Raw genomic sequence first — 16,289 nt, 5'->3', positions numbered from 1 at the left:
GCCTTCGGAGGAGACGCCATCTCCTTGTGTCCAGGCAGCGTGGCCCCTGAGGTTCCTGGGAAGGTGGCAGACTTGCGTCTGGTTGGTCTGAAATACATACCTCCGAGCTGGCCAGGTCCCGTTCCCTAATCTGCTGTCGGCACGCATTTCAGAGTTAGCGCACTCTGAAATAGATTAAAAAGAGAAGGAAGAAATGATTTGGACACTGTCTCCTTTCAACCCTAAGAGTCTGCTTTGGGACCTTGGTGACTTTTGCTCAATTTAGAAGCAGCGGAGAAGGGAATTGCAAGGAGACGGTGGCGAGAAATCACCATTCTGACTGAATCCGATTAAAAGTGTTCTATAAAACTATACCAACAAATCAGGACAAACCTCACACCCAGATCTTGAATCACAAGATGTTTACGTAATATAATGCCCATGGCAGACGAATACCAAATACCACAAAGTACCTGAGACAAAAAAAGAAAGGAAGGAAGGAGAGAAGGAGGGAGAAGGATAGAAAGGAGCCTGGAGTCCTGGCCTTCTGAGATCCAAGGGCCCAGGCAGAGTTCCTCGGGGAAGGGGGCGCCGCACGTGACCGTCCGGGGCCTCTGCTTCACATCTCAGCTTCCGAGGAGCAGACCTCCGTCGCCGCAGTGATGGCAATCCCGATGGCAAGGCTGCCGTTGTCGGAGAAGAGCTGGGCCAGCGAGGTGTTGAGGACGAGGCAGTCCCCATCAGTGATCACCGAGTCCACGCACTCCAGCACAGACCTGGGGGTGGCCTCCCACTTGAGACGCCGGTGGTTTCTGTTGAGCTCCAGGCGGTAGGTGAAGCAGTCGGCCTGGGTGGGGGTCCCGATGAGCATCATGGTGGCGAAGAACTGGGGGTGCCCTGCGTGCCTCTCCCGTTTCCTAAGCACCAGAAGAAAGTGGTGGCCGAGGCAGGAGTGCACGATGATCCAGTCGGCCGGTGCCGGGAGGTGCATGTCCGTGGCCAGGAAGACGATCTCGGCTCCCTGGAGGATGTCCACCCTGTGCATCTGCCGCAGGTGGGGCACCACCACCTCCAGGTGGCCTTCCCACTGGCAGGAGAACAGGGGGCAGGTGCAGGGCGTCACCTGGGCAGCGTGTAGCCCCGCCTCCTGGTGCAGGGGGTGGTGGGGAGGGCGGGCGTGGTGGCGGAGGTGGGGCTGGCGGGCGTGGTGGCGGAGGAGTGGGGGGAGGAGGTGAGGGGGGAAGCTGCCGGGCTCCGGGGCGCTCTGGGTGACGGCGCATCGGCCGGACACATACTGTAGGCGAAAGAGAAGAAGGTTAGTGGCGGTGAGATCAGTCTCTCAGCCCGGCTGAGACTCCCCTGGTGTTCAGAATATGGAAAGCAAACTCTCCCTTACCGGTAGAGAAAGCTCTATTTCTTAAAAAAATGAGACCTGCCAGACTGTTTTCCAAAATGGCAGCACCGTTCTACATCCCCATCAGGCATCTAAGAGAGTTCCAATTTCTCCACGTCCTTGTCAACACTTGTTATTATCTGTTTTGACAAATATTTTAGTGAGACAGAATTCATTGTTTTGAATGTTTTGCCAGATTTAGATGCTGAAGTCTTCTCCAAGTCATTTCATTTCAGTATAGAATGTAAATTTACCCAATCGGAAATAGAAGCTTCTTCAAGAGAGTCCTCTTGCAAGAAGAGATTTTCCAAATGTATTAGTATATTTAAAAAAGAAAACAGGGCTTCCCTGGTGGCGCAGTGGTTGAGAGTCCGCCTGCCGATGCAGGGGACGCGGGTTCGTGCCCCGGTCCGGGAAGATCCCACGTGCCGCGGAGCGGCTGGGCCCGTGAGCCATGGCCGCTGATCCTGCGCCTCCGGAGCCTGTGCTCCACAACGGGAGAGGCCACAACAGTGAGAGGCCTGCATACCGCAGAAAAAAAAAAAAAAAGAAAACAAAACTTTAAAACAATGAGGGACACGGTGGATGCCTTGGGTGGTTGAGATTCTGAAAACTCATCCAAGAAAATGCAATATTTCTGCCTTTCTGATTCTTCAATTAGATACTCAGGCAGTTTTCCCCTTCAAATAACTTGCATTGATGGTCATTAGTCATAAAGAACAAAGAAATCAATTTTTTTGTGCTTTTTTGATACTGTTGATATTTTTGTGAAGGGACTGGAAGTCAATGGATTTTTTCCCTCTATTTTATCATTACCATTATTTTGAGAACAAAACTTTGGTAAATACCTATTTGTCCTTCCAGTGCTGCCAGGGGTTGTGCTATCTGCGGTGCCCTTCTGGGTAGTAAGGCAACCATGGATCCCCGAGCTGATTGTGTGCAGCCGGGCCACAGTCCCCAGGAAGGGAGCCTGAGCTATGACTCCTGGGACTTTGCCCCACCAGGCACACTTCTGTCCTGCCTTAGGCTCACTGTTCCAGAGCAACTTGCCAGGGACTCACCACTAGGCAGCTTCCACCCTGAGACCCTCTCGACCTTTTGTTCTTCGCGACAGCGTGCCCACCAATGCCCTCAAAACATCAGGAGCTGTGACAACACTTTCTGATCAGGGATCAGTAAGCATTTACTGAGCACCTGCCACGACCAGACCCTAGAGATACAGCTGTGAGCAAAATCAACACTGCGTTTCTCGGTGTAGGTGGTACAGACATTAGTGCGTATCTAATTAGTTACGGTTTGGAAAAGGCTCCTCCCTGGCGCAAGGACTGTGATTCGTGTTTTTCAGTTGAAGAAACAGGCTTCAGTAGTAACGTGCCCAAGGTTACAAAGCTGGGAAGTGAAAGATGGGATTCATTTTCACGCCTCATGACTCTGAACACAGCAACTGCCCTCCCCTCCCCTCGATAATCCCACCTCCAGCTCCCTCCCCCATTCTTTGAGGGTTTTTTTCTTTAATTAGTCTGTGGGATCTGGGCTGTGCAGGGGAGGTGGCCGGTCTGCAGGGTGCTCCAGGCATGAGGCGTTCAAGTGGCAGCCTTCTCTGGGCTGCCCTCGGGTTCGCTCTCCAAGCCCCTCTGGACTTCGGGTGCCTTTGGGCACTTGCCTCGCTTCAGTTCCTTGCCAGCATGTAGAGGACCAGGGTGATGGGTGATGGTCTGTCTTTCATACTCATCGCTGTTACGGCCATCTCCTCGGGCTCAGAGAGTGGCTGGAGGCCTGGCGAGCTTCCCTTTCTTTAGAGCACCCAGGGACACATACACACACACTGGGGGCCCGACTAGCTCTGTTCTGGAGTTGTTCGCCCCCGCGCTCTCCTCCGCCGGGAGCCCAGCTGACCTGGAGGGTGAGCTACAGGGCCCTTCCAGTAGCTCCTGCGTGGCAGCTACTGGGCAGCCTGTCATCACCCATCCTGCACACCCGCCAAGCCACCTGTCCCAAGGGGGACAGTGTCTTCCCCTTGATGGAAAGGCTGTGTTCCAGAATCCTGCTAGTGATGAGACTGACTCAGCCTTTAGTGTTAAATATGGGGAAGGGAATTAACTAGTAGGTAGCGTCTACTAAGTGTTAGGCGCTGTGGAAAGTAGATATTTTTTGTGTCATTGTTTAATTTCTCACAGAAAAGATCAATTTTCTTACTTTTAAAAAAAGTTACATCTGGCTTAGTTCCTACCTGCCTGCTGGTGGCTGATATCATTTAGTCAACCGGTGAAGGAGGGGGGCCAATTCCTAGGATCCCTTGGGATTGTACAAGTAGCCCAGGCTCATACACTCCACCAGCCAGATGCAAGGACTCCTCCCAGGTCCTCCCAACAGGCCAGGCAGAAGGTCAGCCTCTTCTGTTTCGCTCAAGAGGACCTGGTGTTGGCTTCTCATGGAAAGCCTCAAACGCTGTCCCCTCTCCCAGCCTCTGAGAAGCCCCCCCACCCTCATTTAGGTCACAGCAGTCACGAGAGAAACATGTTATGTGTGCCTTCTAGATGAAGGAACGGACACAGAGAGGTTGAGTCACTTGCCCAGGGTCACACAGCTTATAAGGGGTGCAGATGGGAATGGAGCCCAGATCAGTTAAAGGTGATATGGATCATAGCCTGGGAAGGTCACCAGCTGGATGTTGGCCAACTTTGGTCTGTTCCACCGTTTACTTGTCCAGCAGCCTTGATTAAGTCAGTTGCCCCATCAGCAAAATATTTATTTCATAGGGTTGTCAGGGGATCAAATGAAACAGTGCCTGTCAAACAGCTTCAATGACCACATCAAGTATTACATCAGTAAGGCATTTCCATTTGGACACGGTTTGGGATGAAGCGTTTCGGTGGCCTTCCCCCTCGGTCCATGGCTGCCTGCCTTGGTACTGGTCAGCTGACCCTCGCACCTGGGCAGCACTCTGGGCTGAACACAGGCCACCGGAAGGGTCTGGAGACCCCAACATAGCACTTGACTGGGGCCTCCTGTCCCATGCCGTTGCATGATGACGGAATATCCTGAAATTCCCATCTCAGAAATGGCCTCTGGGCTATTCTCTGCCCTTCTGCAGATGCATCTTCCGTCTTCTCCATCCTGTTCTGTGCAGCTAGTATCAGAGATGTGAAACCAAAGTAAGGAGGGCATGAGGAAGAAACACCTCAACCTCCCGTTCTTCCCCGACCCCAGTCTCCTGCCATGCCTCCCATTGGCTAAACGCAGTCAGAGACATAGCAGAAGGAAGCCCAGGCGGTGCACTCAGCGAGGGTCAGCCCCCATTGGAAACGGCGCTTCACCAGTGAGGAGCACATGTGAAGAGGGAATGCCCATCCGTATGCAAATGTCTCAGTTCCCTCCTTTGTGATGTTAGCTGATCCGACCAGTCTGGGCCTCCTAGGCTGACCTTCGATGAGGCTGACAGGGGGGAGGCAGGGAGGGCTAATATATGCCCACGATCATTAAGCCGTTCGACAAGAATGGATACAGCAGCTGACACGTGCACCGCCTCAGCACAGGCTGAGAATACTGAGCAGAGTACGATCCCAGTTCCTGTCTCAATAGCTCACTGTGATTAGTATAATATAACACAATGCAAAAGTGCAGGACCGGAGGGGCTCTGAGTGTGCAAAGTGGGGGCCGTAGCTATTCTAGTCAGTGCCCAGTGCCATTTACCCTGGGCGAAGCAGGAAGGGTGTTGCTCTAACAAAGTAGGCAAAAGGTTTGCTGATGGGGTGAATAACAGGTTCCAAGGAGCTGGATCTGAAAGACCGTGGGATTTTTTTTTTTTTTTTTTTGCGGTATGCGGGCCTCTCACTGTTGTGGCCTCTCCCGTTGCGGAGCACAGGCTCCGGACGCGCAGGCTCAGCGGCCATGGCTCACGGGCCCAGCCGCTCCGCGGCATGTGGGATCTTCCCGGACCGGGGCACCAACCCGTGTCCCCTGCATCGGCAGGCGGACTCTCAACCACTGTGCTACCAGGGAAGCCCCAACTATGGGATTTTTAAGAAATGAAAAGTTCCAAGTGGCTGTCACTAGAGGATCTGCCAGAGATGGTGAGGAGGGGGGCTGGAGAGCTGTCAGACCATATTGCCAAAGTCTTGGCACGGAGATGACACCCAACACTCAGGGGCCATCCGTAGGAGGGCTCAAGGGACACAGCTTCACACTTTAGGGAGCCCGTGTGGGCAGCATGATGGCCCAAGCCCACCAGCGGAGCCGGTTCCAGCTGTCACTCAGGATGGGGCAACAGTGAGTCCTGGCACTTGTCCAACCACTGGACCCTAGGCTTGGCCATTCCACCCAGACTCTCCCCTTGCTTCCTTTTGGCGTCGTCTTCCACTGGCCTTTCCGTTGTTTAATTGCTGCAGGGTAACAGAGCAGCCAGTGGTATAATCCAAAGTGACTGACTATGCAAATAAAGCGAGACATTATCAACTCACGGAGACCCCTGCGCTTGCTGTGCCCTGAGAAGGCGCTAGGAATAAACACAGCCTTAATTCTCCATTTTTCCTGCTCTATCTTCTGATGCAAAATATGTTTCATTTAAATGATCTTCGGCTGAGCGAGGTCACAGGGCTGCTGGCAGGGAGAAGGGCTTCTTTTAATTGGCAAAATGCTAATCGTTTTGGAAAATGAATTCTAATCTTCCCATCTGATACAGCGGATGTGTGAGTAATTACTTTCCTTCACTAAACTGTTAATGCAACATTAGTGATTACATTAATTAAAACTCTTACAGGCTGATAAACCCCTCAGTCAGTCTGCAGATGTCTTCCTTCCATTGGCCATATTTAACTTCCCATTTGGAAGAGAGACCTTGAATCAACCTTTAGAATAATTCGCAAAATTGGGTTTAGAAATGTTAGGCTTTATGGACTGGGTATAATTCTCTCCCCAAGCATTAGTGAGAGCATTTCCACTGAGGGTGTAATTGAATTTAAAAATGCCTTCCTTAATTTCATCAGCCACACTCCCATGGTTGGTAATGGCTATCCCTACATATCCTGGCACCCAAAGAGGAAACCTGCCCCTGGAAAACCATGTGACCCTTTCTCCAGCATCTGTTCCCTCTGGTCAGTGAGCTCATTTGGAGGACTGCCCTCTCCTTCCACTTGATTCCAGGAACCGAGCCATGCTAATTAATGCATTTTAGCTGAAGGCAGATGTTTTGCACCCAATTTCAAATGACAGGCATGTGCGGGACTTCCCTCGTGGTCCAGTGGTTAAGACTTCTCCTTCCAATGCAGGGGGTGTGGGTTCGACCCCTGGTCGGGGAGCTAAGATCCCACATGCCTTGCAGCCAAAAAACCAAAACATAAAATAGAAGCAATACTGTAACAAATTCAATGAAAACTTTAAACATGGTCCACATCAAAAAGAATAAATGCTCTAAAAAAATAACGACAGGCATGTGCTTTGAGTTTGCTCATGCCCTTATTTGTGAGAATTAATGAAGTGAAGCTTTCAGTACAGGGGGGAAGGGGAAAGGCAGCGATGCTATCGATGTATCTCACACACAGGAGAGAAGAGCGGGGAGGAGTAACATTTCAGGGCAGGTATCAGAACATTGGGATAAAGTCAAAGATGGAACTTAGTTGGGAATCAGGTTTGCAAAGAAGGGAGGCTGATACGACCCAGCAATCCCAGTACTGGGCATATACCCTGAGAAAACCATAATTCAAAAAGAGTCATGTACCACAATGTTCATTGCAGCTCTATTTACAATAGCCAGGACATGGAAGCAACCTAAGTGTCCATCGACAGATGAATGGATAAAGAAGATGTGGCACATATATACAATGGAATATTACTCAGCCATAGAAAGAAATGAAATTGAGTTATTTGTAGTGAGGTGGATAGACCTAGAGACTGTCATACAGAGTGAAGTAAGTCAGAAAGAGAAAAACAAATACCGTATGCTAACACATATATATGGAATCTAAAAAAAAAGGTTTTTGAAGAACCTAGGGGCAGGACAGGAATAAAGACACAGACCTACGAGAGAATGGACTTGAGGCCACGGGGAGGAGGAAGGGTAAGCTGGGACAAAGTGAGAGAGTGGCACTGACATATATACCCTACCAAATGTAAAATTGATAGCTAGTGGGAAGCAGCCGCATAGCACAGGGAGATCAGCTCCGTGCTTTGTGACCACCTAGAGGGGTGGGATAGGGAGGGTGGGAGGGAGACGCAAGAGGGAGGCGATATGGGGATATATGTATACATATAGCTGATCCACTTAGCTATACAGCAGAAACTAACACACCATTGTAAAGCAATTATACTCTAATAAAGATGCTAAAAAAAAAAAAAGAAGGGAGGCTGGAACCTAGTTGGAAATCGGGTCTGCAGAGAAGGGTGAGTATCTGTACCCGCTCCAGGTCCCACTCTGTAGTCTTTAAAAATCCCCTCCGTTTCTCAGAAGGACGGTCAAGGCTGAAGGTTTAGTGTTCCACATTCCATTTTCCTGGGACACCCACCTCTCCACCCCTCTTCCGCAAAACCTAGCATGACTGTGCATGTTCATATGAAACCCAGGAGGACTCTGGAAAGCTTCCAGCAAACAGTTGAGAAATAAGTTACACGGAGATAGAAAACAACAACGGGGCTTTTATTGCCTGGGATAGACTGTCTTCCTTAGAAAATGTGTCTCATGCTCCTTTCCCCCCAGACGGTTATACTTAGAACACAGAATGAATGAGAGCTTCGTGTGGGCAGCATGATAATGTCTGTAATTTTCTTTAAAAGGCTTTCATAGAGAGAATGTGATAGGAATGTGTACATTTTTAACCTACACTCCAGGGGCTGTCAATTCCCTAATCAGGAATTCTCACTTCAAGGTGATCACCTAACATTTTATCCGAAAGCCCACACTCCAGAGATAACGACTACAGTTGCTTCAATTAGTACCCCTATTTCTGATCCACACCAGATGCTGCTAATTACCATTTCCACAGAGGTTTCCATTGGTGAAATTAGGAGTTTGTTACTCAGCATAGTAGATGCTAGAAATGGACTGTCCTTGATGAAATTCCTGGTTTTCAAGCTACGAAGATTGTTTAAAACACTTCAGAGGAATTCCACACTTTAGGGACGAGCCCGGGAGCTTGTTCCCTGACTATTCCTGCCTCTGGCCACTGAATCAAGGACTTACCATGGTCTGGTACCATCTCTAAAAGTATCAGAATCTTGCTCCTGGTAGATCACTGCATACAAACTTTCCTCACTGGCAATTAAAATTATGTAAATTGAGGAAGGAGACACTTGTTAGCAAACACACAGAAGCCTTGAGTCCTGAGCGTTATATGCCAGAAATAAAAAAGAGGAAAGTGAGTTATTACTGTGAAAAGAGGAAGATAAAAATGTGAGTGGATCAAATTTTTAGAACCCAAGGTCCATGGGTGAAAAACAATGAAAGGGGTTCATACAGATGTCTACACCGGCACTCGTCCTATGGTCTCAAAAGGCTCGTGACTCAGCTGGTCGTCTTATAAATTCAGACCCTGGCTCTGTGAGAGGCTGGGAGGAAATGTGTGGACGACATTGTGAAAACAAAAAATATGACTCAGTCCTCAAGCACCCCAGGCCTTTCTTTAGTTCCTAGATCCTGGCCCATGACCGCCCAGCATGCCTCCATCATGGTCCCAACTGGTATTGTCACTTTGAGACCATCAGCCCCTGTGAGATGGGGATGCTGCCTCCCTCCCTGACCTGAGAAGTCAAGCAGTGGTCAAGATCTGTCCGTACAATTCATTTTTTAATTTCAACTCTTTTTGAAAATCACTAGTGCGTGGCTTTCTCTTCCTAGCTAGGTTGGAAGTCAGAGGGCAGAGACAGGGTTGCTCAGTGCTTAGCCCCGTGATGGGCAATGCCGGCACCGTGCAGTGTCTGGCATCTACTAGACTCTCCCTGAGTATTTGTTGCTTGAATGAATGAATGAACGATTCATAAATGGAACCGTGTCCTGCACTATAACCATGGAAAGGCTGCTTGTCTTCAGTCAGAGGCTCTGTTCTCTACCCTTCCTTCCTGTAGACATACGTGTGGCGTGGTGTGTGTACGTGTATGTGTGCGCACGTGCACGGGAGTCCATAGCTGTTGGCTTATCAGGTAGGTCTCCTGGTGGCTCCTCGCCCAGAACCCGACAGTGATGGGACAATGGGACCTGACCAGGGCACTGAAATGTACCCAGCTGCCATCATGGGAAGTCAAATAACAGCCTCGAAGGAGGAACTTCTCATGCCAGCGAGGTACGTTCTTTGCTTTTACTTCGTATAGAGATTGTTCGGAGCCCTAGGCATCCCGTTTATCAATAGCAGATGGTTTCTTACAGTTTGTCTGGGAAGGACAGCCCTGGGCCCAGCAGACTGTCTCGGATTGTCTTACTCTAACCCTCTTCGATTGGCCTCCACCCGCGTTCCCCTCTGGCACTCCGGCAGGGCCGGTGGCCTAACTACAGGTTGGCTGCCCCCATACTTCCAGTTTCTGTTAACAATCGGCAGGAAGTAACTTCAATCCAACCCAAGATTATGGGCCCTCCCCCAGTTTCCCCCTTCCCCATAAGGTGGGGGGACTAATGGGTTGTGCCCACCCAGTGCCCTGAACTGGCCCTTCCAGACCATACTCCAGATAACTGGGATCTGGAATTCCCTACCCAGTGGCTCTGAGTCAGCTTCTGGGAGCCTGTGCTATTTCTGGGATCCATTATCCCGAAGGCGGACCGTTAGACATGAGGTGTGGCCCATGGGGGACTATTTGGGGCTTGGATGTGCGGGCTAGGGTGTCCACTTGCCTTTGCCTGGGACTCATTTCAGTGCAGCATGAAGCCTCATTAGGAAGAAAGTGAGACGGGTTGCGGACGGGGGGCTGTGGCCATCCCGATCGTTATGAAGGGTTAATTATTAAAGTAGGAGGGTACGCCATATTTTAAGTGTCTCTTACCTTGACCTTTTAAGTGTTTAGACATGCAGTGTGTGGGCTTCCGCCTTCGCTTTTGCCTAGAGCCCCGCAAACATTAGGGGCGGGCCTGTAGTCAAACCACACAGCAGAGGAATCCTGCTCATTTCCATTTATTCTTTGACTCTGCCTTTTATCTGCGAGGTTTCGAGATGCTAATGAGTTTTGTGAATCTCGCCGACGAAAGACCTTTCCTGAAAAGCAGCCTCTCGAGTAGTCAGACTTTATGTCTGCAGCTGGCAAGTGAAACCCAGGGTCTGTGTGAGCAACGTAAAGGTTAGGATTTGGTTAGCTGAAGACCCATTAACTGCAGGGATCTGGGTAGGATTACTTAAGGACCCTGGGGGTGACTCCAGGGTGGTGTACGTAGCATGCTGGCAGCAGTCTCACCTGATCTGGATAACCTCGGGTGTGGGCAACAATTTTGCTCATGTACCTGGTGCCGCTGTGGTAGGATCCGGGGCCATAAAGTTAGGGAGGGGGTGGGTCGCTAAAATGGTTACACATGCAAACGCAAACTTCAGAAGCAGATGTGTTGGCAGGCTACGAGTGGACAGCGGTATGTCCTGGGTGGTCTGAGACATTCTGATGGCCAGGCTGCCCCAAGGCCACATGCCACCCTTGTTTGTCTGGTTCTTTAAAGACATTGTGACCAGGAACTCCACAAATTCAGCTCTCTCCACCAGGGCTCTCAACCCTCCCCATCTCCCACCCCCGGGGTACCCTTTGGCCTGGCTAAGTTGTATTCCTCCTTCCATGTTCTGTACTGACTAGGGCTGCTCTGTCTGCTGCGTGTTCCTTTATGACACACAGCACACTTATGTGTTTTGCTGCTGGACCGTGATGTGAGCTCAGGTGGTTGAGTGTTGCATCTGTTTCTTCCGTGCTGTATCCTCAGTGCCGGCAGTGCTTGGAACATGGTAGGAACCCGAGAAATATTTGTGGAGATGATGAACGAGTGAATCCTCTCCACTGAGCTGTCACCCTAATACAATCCAACCACTTCTCACCATCTGCCTGCCACCACTCTAAGGCAAGTCACCCTTACCGCCTTTCTGGGCTACTGTGATAGCCTCCTGACTAGAGGTAGTGGGTTGAAAGGTGGCCTCCAAAAGGTGTCCACATGGTAACCCCTGGAATTGAGAACGTGACTTTATTTGAGAAAACGGTCTCTGTAGATCTAGATAAATTAAGGATTTCAAGATGAGATCGCCCTGGATTATCCAGGCAGGCCCCAAATCCAATGACAAGTGTTCTTAGAAGAGACAGAAGAGAAGACACAGACACAGACGAGAAGACCATGTGAAGATAGAGGTGGAGGTTGGAATAATGCTGCTACAGCCAAAGAATGCCCGGAGCCACCAGAACCAGAGCAAGGAAGGATTCTCTCCTCGAGCCTTCAGAGGGAGCAAGGCCCTGCTGACAACTTCATTTTTACCATTTTGGCCTCTAAAAGTGTGTGAAAATAAATTTCTGTTACTTTGAGCCACCAAGTTTGTGGTTTTGTATGGCAACCCTAAGAAATGAATACACAAGTCTTCCTGCATCCATTCTTGGCCTCATACAGACTGTAACTTTTCTCACAAAATCCTTTAATAGTTTTCCATCAGTATCAGAGTGAAACACAAACTCCCTATCCATGCCATCAAGAACCAACATACTCTAAAAGACATACAGATGGCCAATAGGCACATGAAAAGATGCTCAACATCACTAATTATTAGAGAAATGCAAATCAAAACTACAATGAAGGGCTTCCCTGGTGGCGCAGTGGTTGGGAGTCTGCCTGCCGATGCAGGGGACACGGGTTCGTGCCCCGGTCCGGGAAGATCGCACGTGCCGCGGAGCAGCTGGGCCTGTGAGCCATGGCCGCTGAGCCTGCGCGTCCGGAGCCTGTGCTGCGCAACGGGAGAGGCCGCAACAGTGAGAGGCCTGCGTACCGCAAACAACAACAACAACAACAACAACAACAAAAAACTGCAATGAAGTATCACCTTACACCGGTCAGAATGGCCATCATCAAAAAGTCTACAAATAATAAATGCTGGAGAGGGTGTGGAGAAAAGGGCAGCCTCCTCCACTGTTAGTGGGAATATAAATTGATGTAGCCACTATGGAGAACAGTACAGAGGTTTCTTAAAAAACTAAAAATAGAGCTACCATATGATCCAGCAGTCCCACTCCTGGGCATATATCCAGAAAAGACGAAAACTCTAATTCAAAAAGATATACGTACCCCAATGTTCATAGCATCACTGTCTACAATAGCCAAGACAAGGAAGCAGCCTAAATGTCTATCAGCAGGTGAATGGATAAAGAAGCTTTGGTATATATACACAATGGAATATTAGTCATAAAAAAAGAATGAAATAATACCATTTGCAGCAACATAGATGGACCTAGAGATTATCATACTAAGTGAAATAAGTCAGAGAACAATATCATATCACATATATGTGGAATCCAAAAAAGTGATATAAATGAACTTATTTTCAAAACAGAAATAGATTCACAGACATAGAAAACAAACTTACTGTTACCAAAGGGGAAAGAGAAGAGGAGTGATAAATTAAGAGTTTGGGATTAACAGATACACACTACTATATATAAAATAGATAAACAGTAAGGACCTATAGCACAGGGGACTATAGTCAATACTTGTAATAACCTATAATGGAAAAGAATCTGAAAACGAATATATATATATATTCTTATATGTATAACTGAATCACTTTGCTGAATCACTTTGCTATACACCTGAAACAAGCACAACATTGTAAGTCAACTATACTTCAATTAAAAAAAAAGAAAAAGAACCAACATCCTCTGACGCCCAGCTAACTCTCTGCCTCATCTTTTTCCCCCTGCATCCCTTTGCTACTCTGCTCTAAGCACATTGGCCTCTTGCTGTTCTTTGAACACGCTGTCTACACACTTGCCACAGGGCCTTTGCACTGTCTATTCCCTTTACTTGGAACAACACCAGCTACCCACATGGCTCACTCTCGCACTTCATTCACCTCTCTGCTCCTCTACTCTGAGGCTGTCCTTCACTTATCTGTTAAAGAAACCCTCTCAATCCCCTTACTCTGCTTTATTTCACTTCCTAGTATTTATCAGTTCTATACAATTATAACGTTATATTATAGTATATATAGTGTAGGTCATATATTTATTTGTGTACCATCTGTCTTCCCTACTGCAATGTATATTTCTTGGGACTAGGAATTTGGTTGTGTTCGCCGTTGTATCTCTAGAACATTATCTGATACCTAAAAGAGCTCAGTAGGTTTTTTTGGTTTTGAAAGAATGGATAAATTCCTTTGGGTCTTAAACTTTTCCATCTTAGAGAACCTGGGTAAAGTGCACGTGTCACTGGGATGTTGATATGACAGGGACTCTCCCCACGCCCCGCTTCCTCTACCCCCTGCCCCCAGGTCTCCCCATCAGAGTTTTGTCCAACTCTGACCTGGCAAATTCCTCATAGCCTGTGGCTGCTGAGACCATGAACTTCTGGTGTCTGCAGGGCCCTAGGGCAGTACTGGAGAGCAGTGTTCACTCGTGTGTCCCTGCCCCTGGGTGTATCTTTGACCTGCTTATTTGCGGCTTCAAAGTAAAATGCAGCACAAACAAACCTGACCTCACTCTGACCAGACTTTGACCCTGGACCCGTGCTTGCGATCAGGCCTAGCTTATTGTGTCAATATGAGGCCTGGCCTCTAGGACTTTCAAGCCTGTCTCATCCTGGTTCCCAGTCTGTCTCCAAATCTCCCAGCGCTGACAAACTCACGCCTACACACCTGTATTCCTCTAAATCTTCTAGACGACAAGGCTGTGAAAGAAGCCGGGGGTCCCTCTCTGTCTGCTTAGGACCTCTGCTCAGAATTCTGGTTTCCTCCCCGAGGACGGCCTCACTGTCAGGAAACGCCGTGTCTGCCCCCAGACGTGGAGGTAGCAGACTTTCCCAGGATGATTGTCAACTTAGTATCCATGTACTAAAACCAGAGCTGCACAGATCTAGAGCAGAGCACCAGGTCATTTCACACACACAAATCCATCTTCCAACGGCAGGCTTAATTCTCAATAATCATCCTTAGCAAATTAGGCCTTCCTATAAGCCTGTCCCTAAAGTAAGAAGCGTGTCGTTTGACCAAGCGTAGTTGGAAAGACAGTGCTGCAGAGTAGAAAGAAAACATTTTTGAAGTCAGACCCACTGGGGTATGAATCCTGGTTTTGCTACTAAAAGCTGTGAGACCATGGACTCATTAATTAACCTCTCCATACTTGTTTCTTCCTCTGTAAAATGGGAGTTGTAATATCTCATAGGGTTGAAGTAAGGACTGAATGAAATACAAAGTACATTGTATCATGCCTAGCCCAGAGTAAGAAGATGTTGTTACTATTATCATTATCACTGTCATCACTATTGTTATTATTGTTATTGAATAGCTAGCTAATCGAGATGTAAGCAAAGGAAATTCACCCTACATAATTTCTAGACACAAAACTGAATTGGATGGAATCATAAAAACACCAGAGCCCTTCCAAATCTCTCTTAAAACCTCCCTGACAGCTGTCATCCAAGACCAGTGTTTTCACTAGCAGAAAGCCTTTTACTAAGTCTTTTCATCTCATCACTGGCCAGTGGGTGCTGGCTGCAATGTACAGAGTAATTTAATCCACGTAAGGAGCCTAGCTTAGTGCCTGGAACATAGGACGTACTCAATAACTGATTGCTGTTATTTTCATCATCATCATTGTTATCGTCATCTACTAGCATTTTGGTCAGTGCAGCCCCGCTAGAAAGTTCAGGTGATCCTATGAGCAGATCTGGTCATTGGCCCTCCCGTGTTCCCACCATTGCACCCCTTTCTCCTCCACTGAGCAAACCCGTCTCCTCGGGCCCCTCATGGTGGCCGGGCCTGAACAGCAGTGCTTCCCCTAAGACCAGCTCCCCCTGCTTAGGAATCACATCCTACTTGCTGTCTTTAAAATGTGTTTCCTGAGAGAAGTTTGCCCTGTGTGTCTGCTTCCCAGAGCCTCATATCTACACTGCCCACTGCTCACCTGGCATATGGCTGTTAATATGTAGTTGACAAATGAAAATTTGGTAAAGGCAATAGTATTCATGTTGATCTGAACCATCATTATAAATAACATCTAGGGGCTTCCCTGGTGGCGCAGTGGTTGAGAGTCCGCCTGCCGATGCAGGGGACGCAGGTTCGTGCCCTGGTCCGGGAAGATCCCACATGCCGCGGAGCGGCTGGGCCCGTGAGCCGTGGCCGCTGAGCCTGCGCGTCCGGAGCCTGTGCTCCGCAACGGGAGAGGCCCCAACAGTGAGAGGCCCGCGTACTGCAAAAAAAAAAAAAAAAAAAAAAAATAGCATCTAGACATCTGCCATGTGGAAGAGTTCCTGAAAAAACAAAGGCATGGCTGTAGTGAAACAGATCAGTACGGCTGTTTGGCTTAAATGAAACAGATCAATAATACCAGGTGCTGCTAATGGGAGTATAAATTGGTACAATCACTTTGGGACCCCTTTTTTGGCAGTATCTGCTAAAACTAAATGTAGGCCAGCCCCTTTGACTCAGCAGTTCCACTCCTGGGCATTTACCTGTTGGGAAACAATTCTCTGTTGGGCTCTTGCATTTCTGTACACCTTGTAAGCAAGGCATTGAATGTCCTTTGTTCCAGACTATGTTTTCAAGGCTGTTTGTAATACTGAACAGCCTTGAGATACAGAGCTAGTGTCTCCCTAGCCAAAGGCAGATTTGCTTCCAGTCTTGGGACACAGATATTGTATCTCCCTCCAGAACTAAAGGCAGGCATGCTTACTGTCCATTATAAAAAAATGTGGGTTCCCCAAGCATTTGTAATACACCCTACTGTGTGTGTGGGCATCATTTGTCCCTTTCTGCATTAATTACCCTTTAGGGGTTGG

At 48.5% G+C, this 16,289-nt stretch overlaps 1 protein-coding gene across 1 annotated transcript in view; it reads right to left on the bottom strand.

Annotated features, from left to right (window-relative positions):
• Nucleotides 1–598: 598 nt before the first annotated feature.
• Nucleotides 599–16,289, bottom strand: part of SIAH3 (siah E3 ubiquitin protein ligase family member 3) — a 73,114-nt gene continuing 57,423 nt past the window's right edge. The window contains exon 2 of the mRNA XM_060129407.1: nucleotides 599–1,273. Coding sequence (XP_059985390.1) covers nucleotides 599–1,273 — 675 coding nt within the window. The remainder of the gene's footprint in view (nucleotides 1,274–16,289) is intronic.

Source organism: Lagenorhynchus albirostris, chromosome 18, assembly GCF_949774975.1.
Source record: "Lagenorhynchus albirostris chromosome 18, mLagAlb1.1, whole genome shotgun sequence".
Classification (NCBI taxonomy): domain Eukaryota; kingdom Metazoa; phylum Chordata; class Mammalia; order Artiodactyla; family Delphinidae; genus Lagenorhynchus; species Lagenorhynchus albirostris.
The sequence above is the reverse complement of the archived record's forward strand: the minus strand, read 5'-3'. Positions and strand labels throughout refer to the sequence as shown.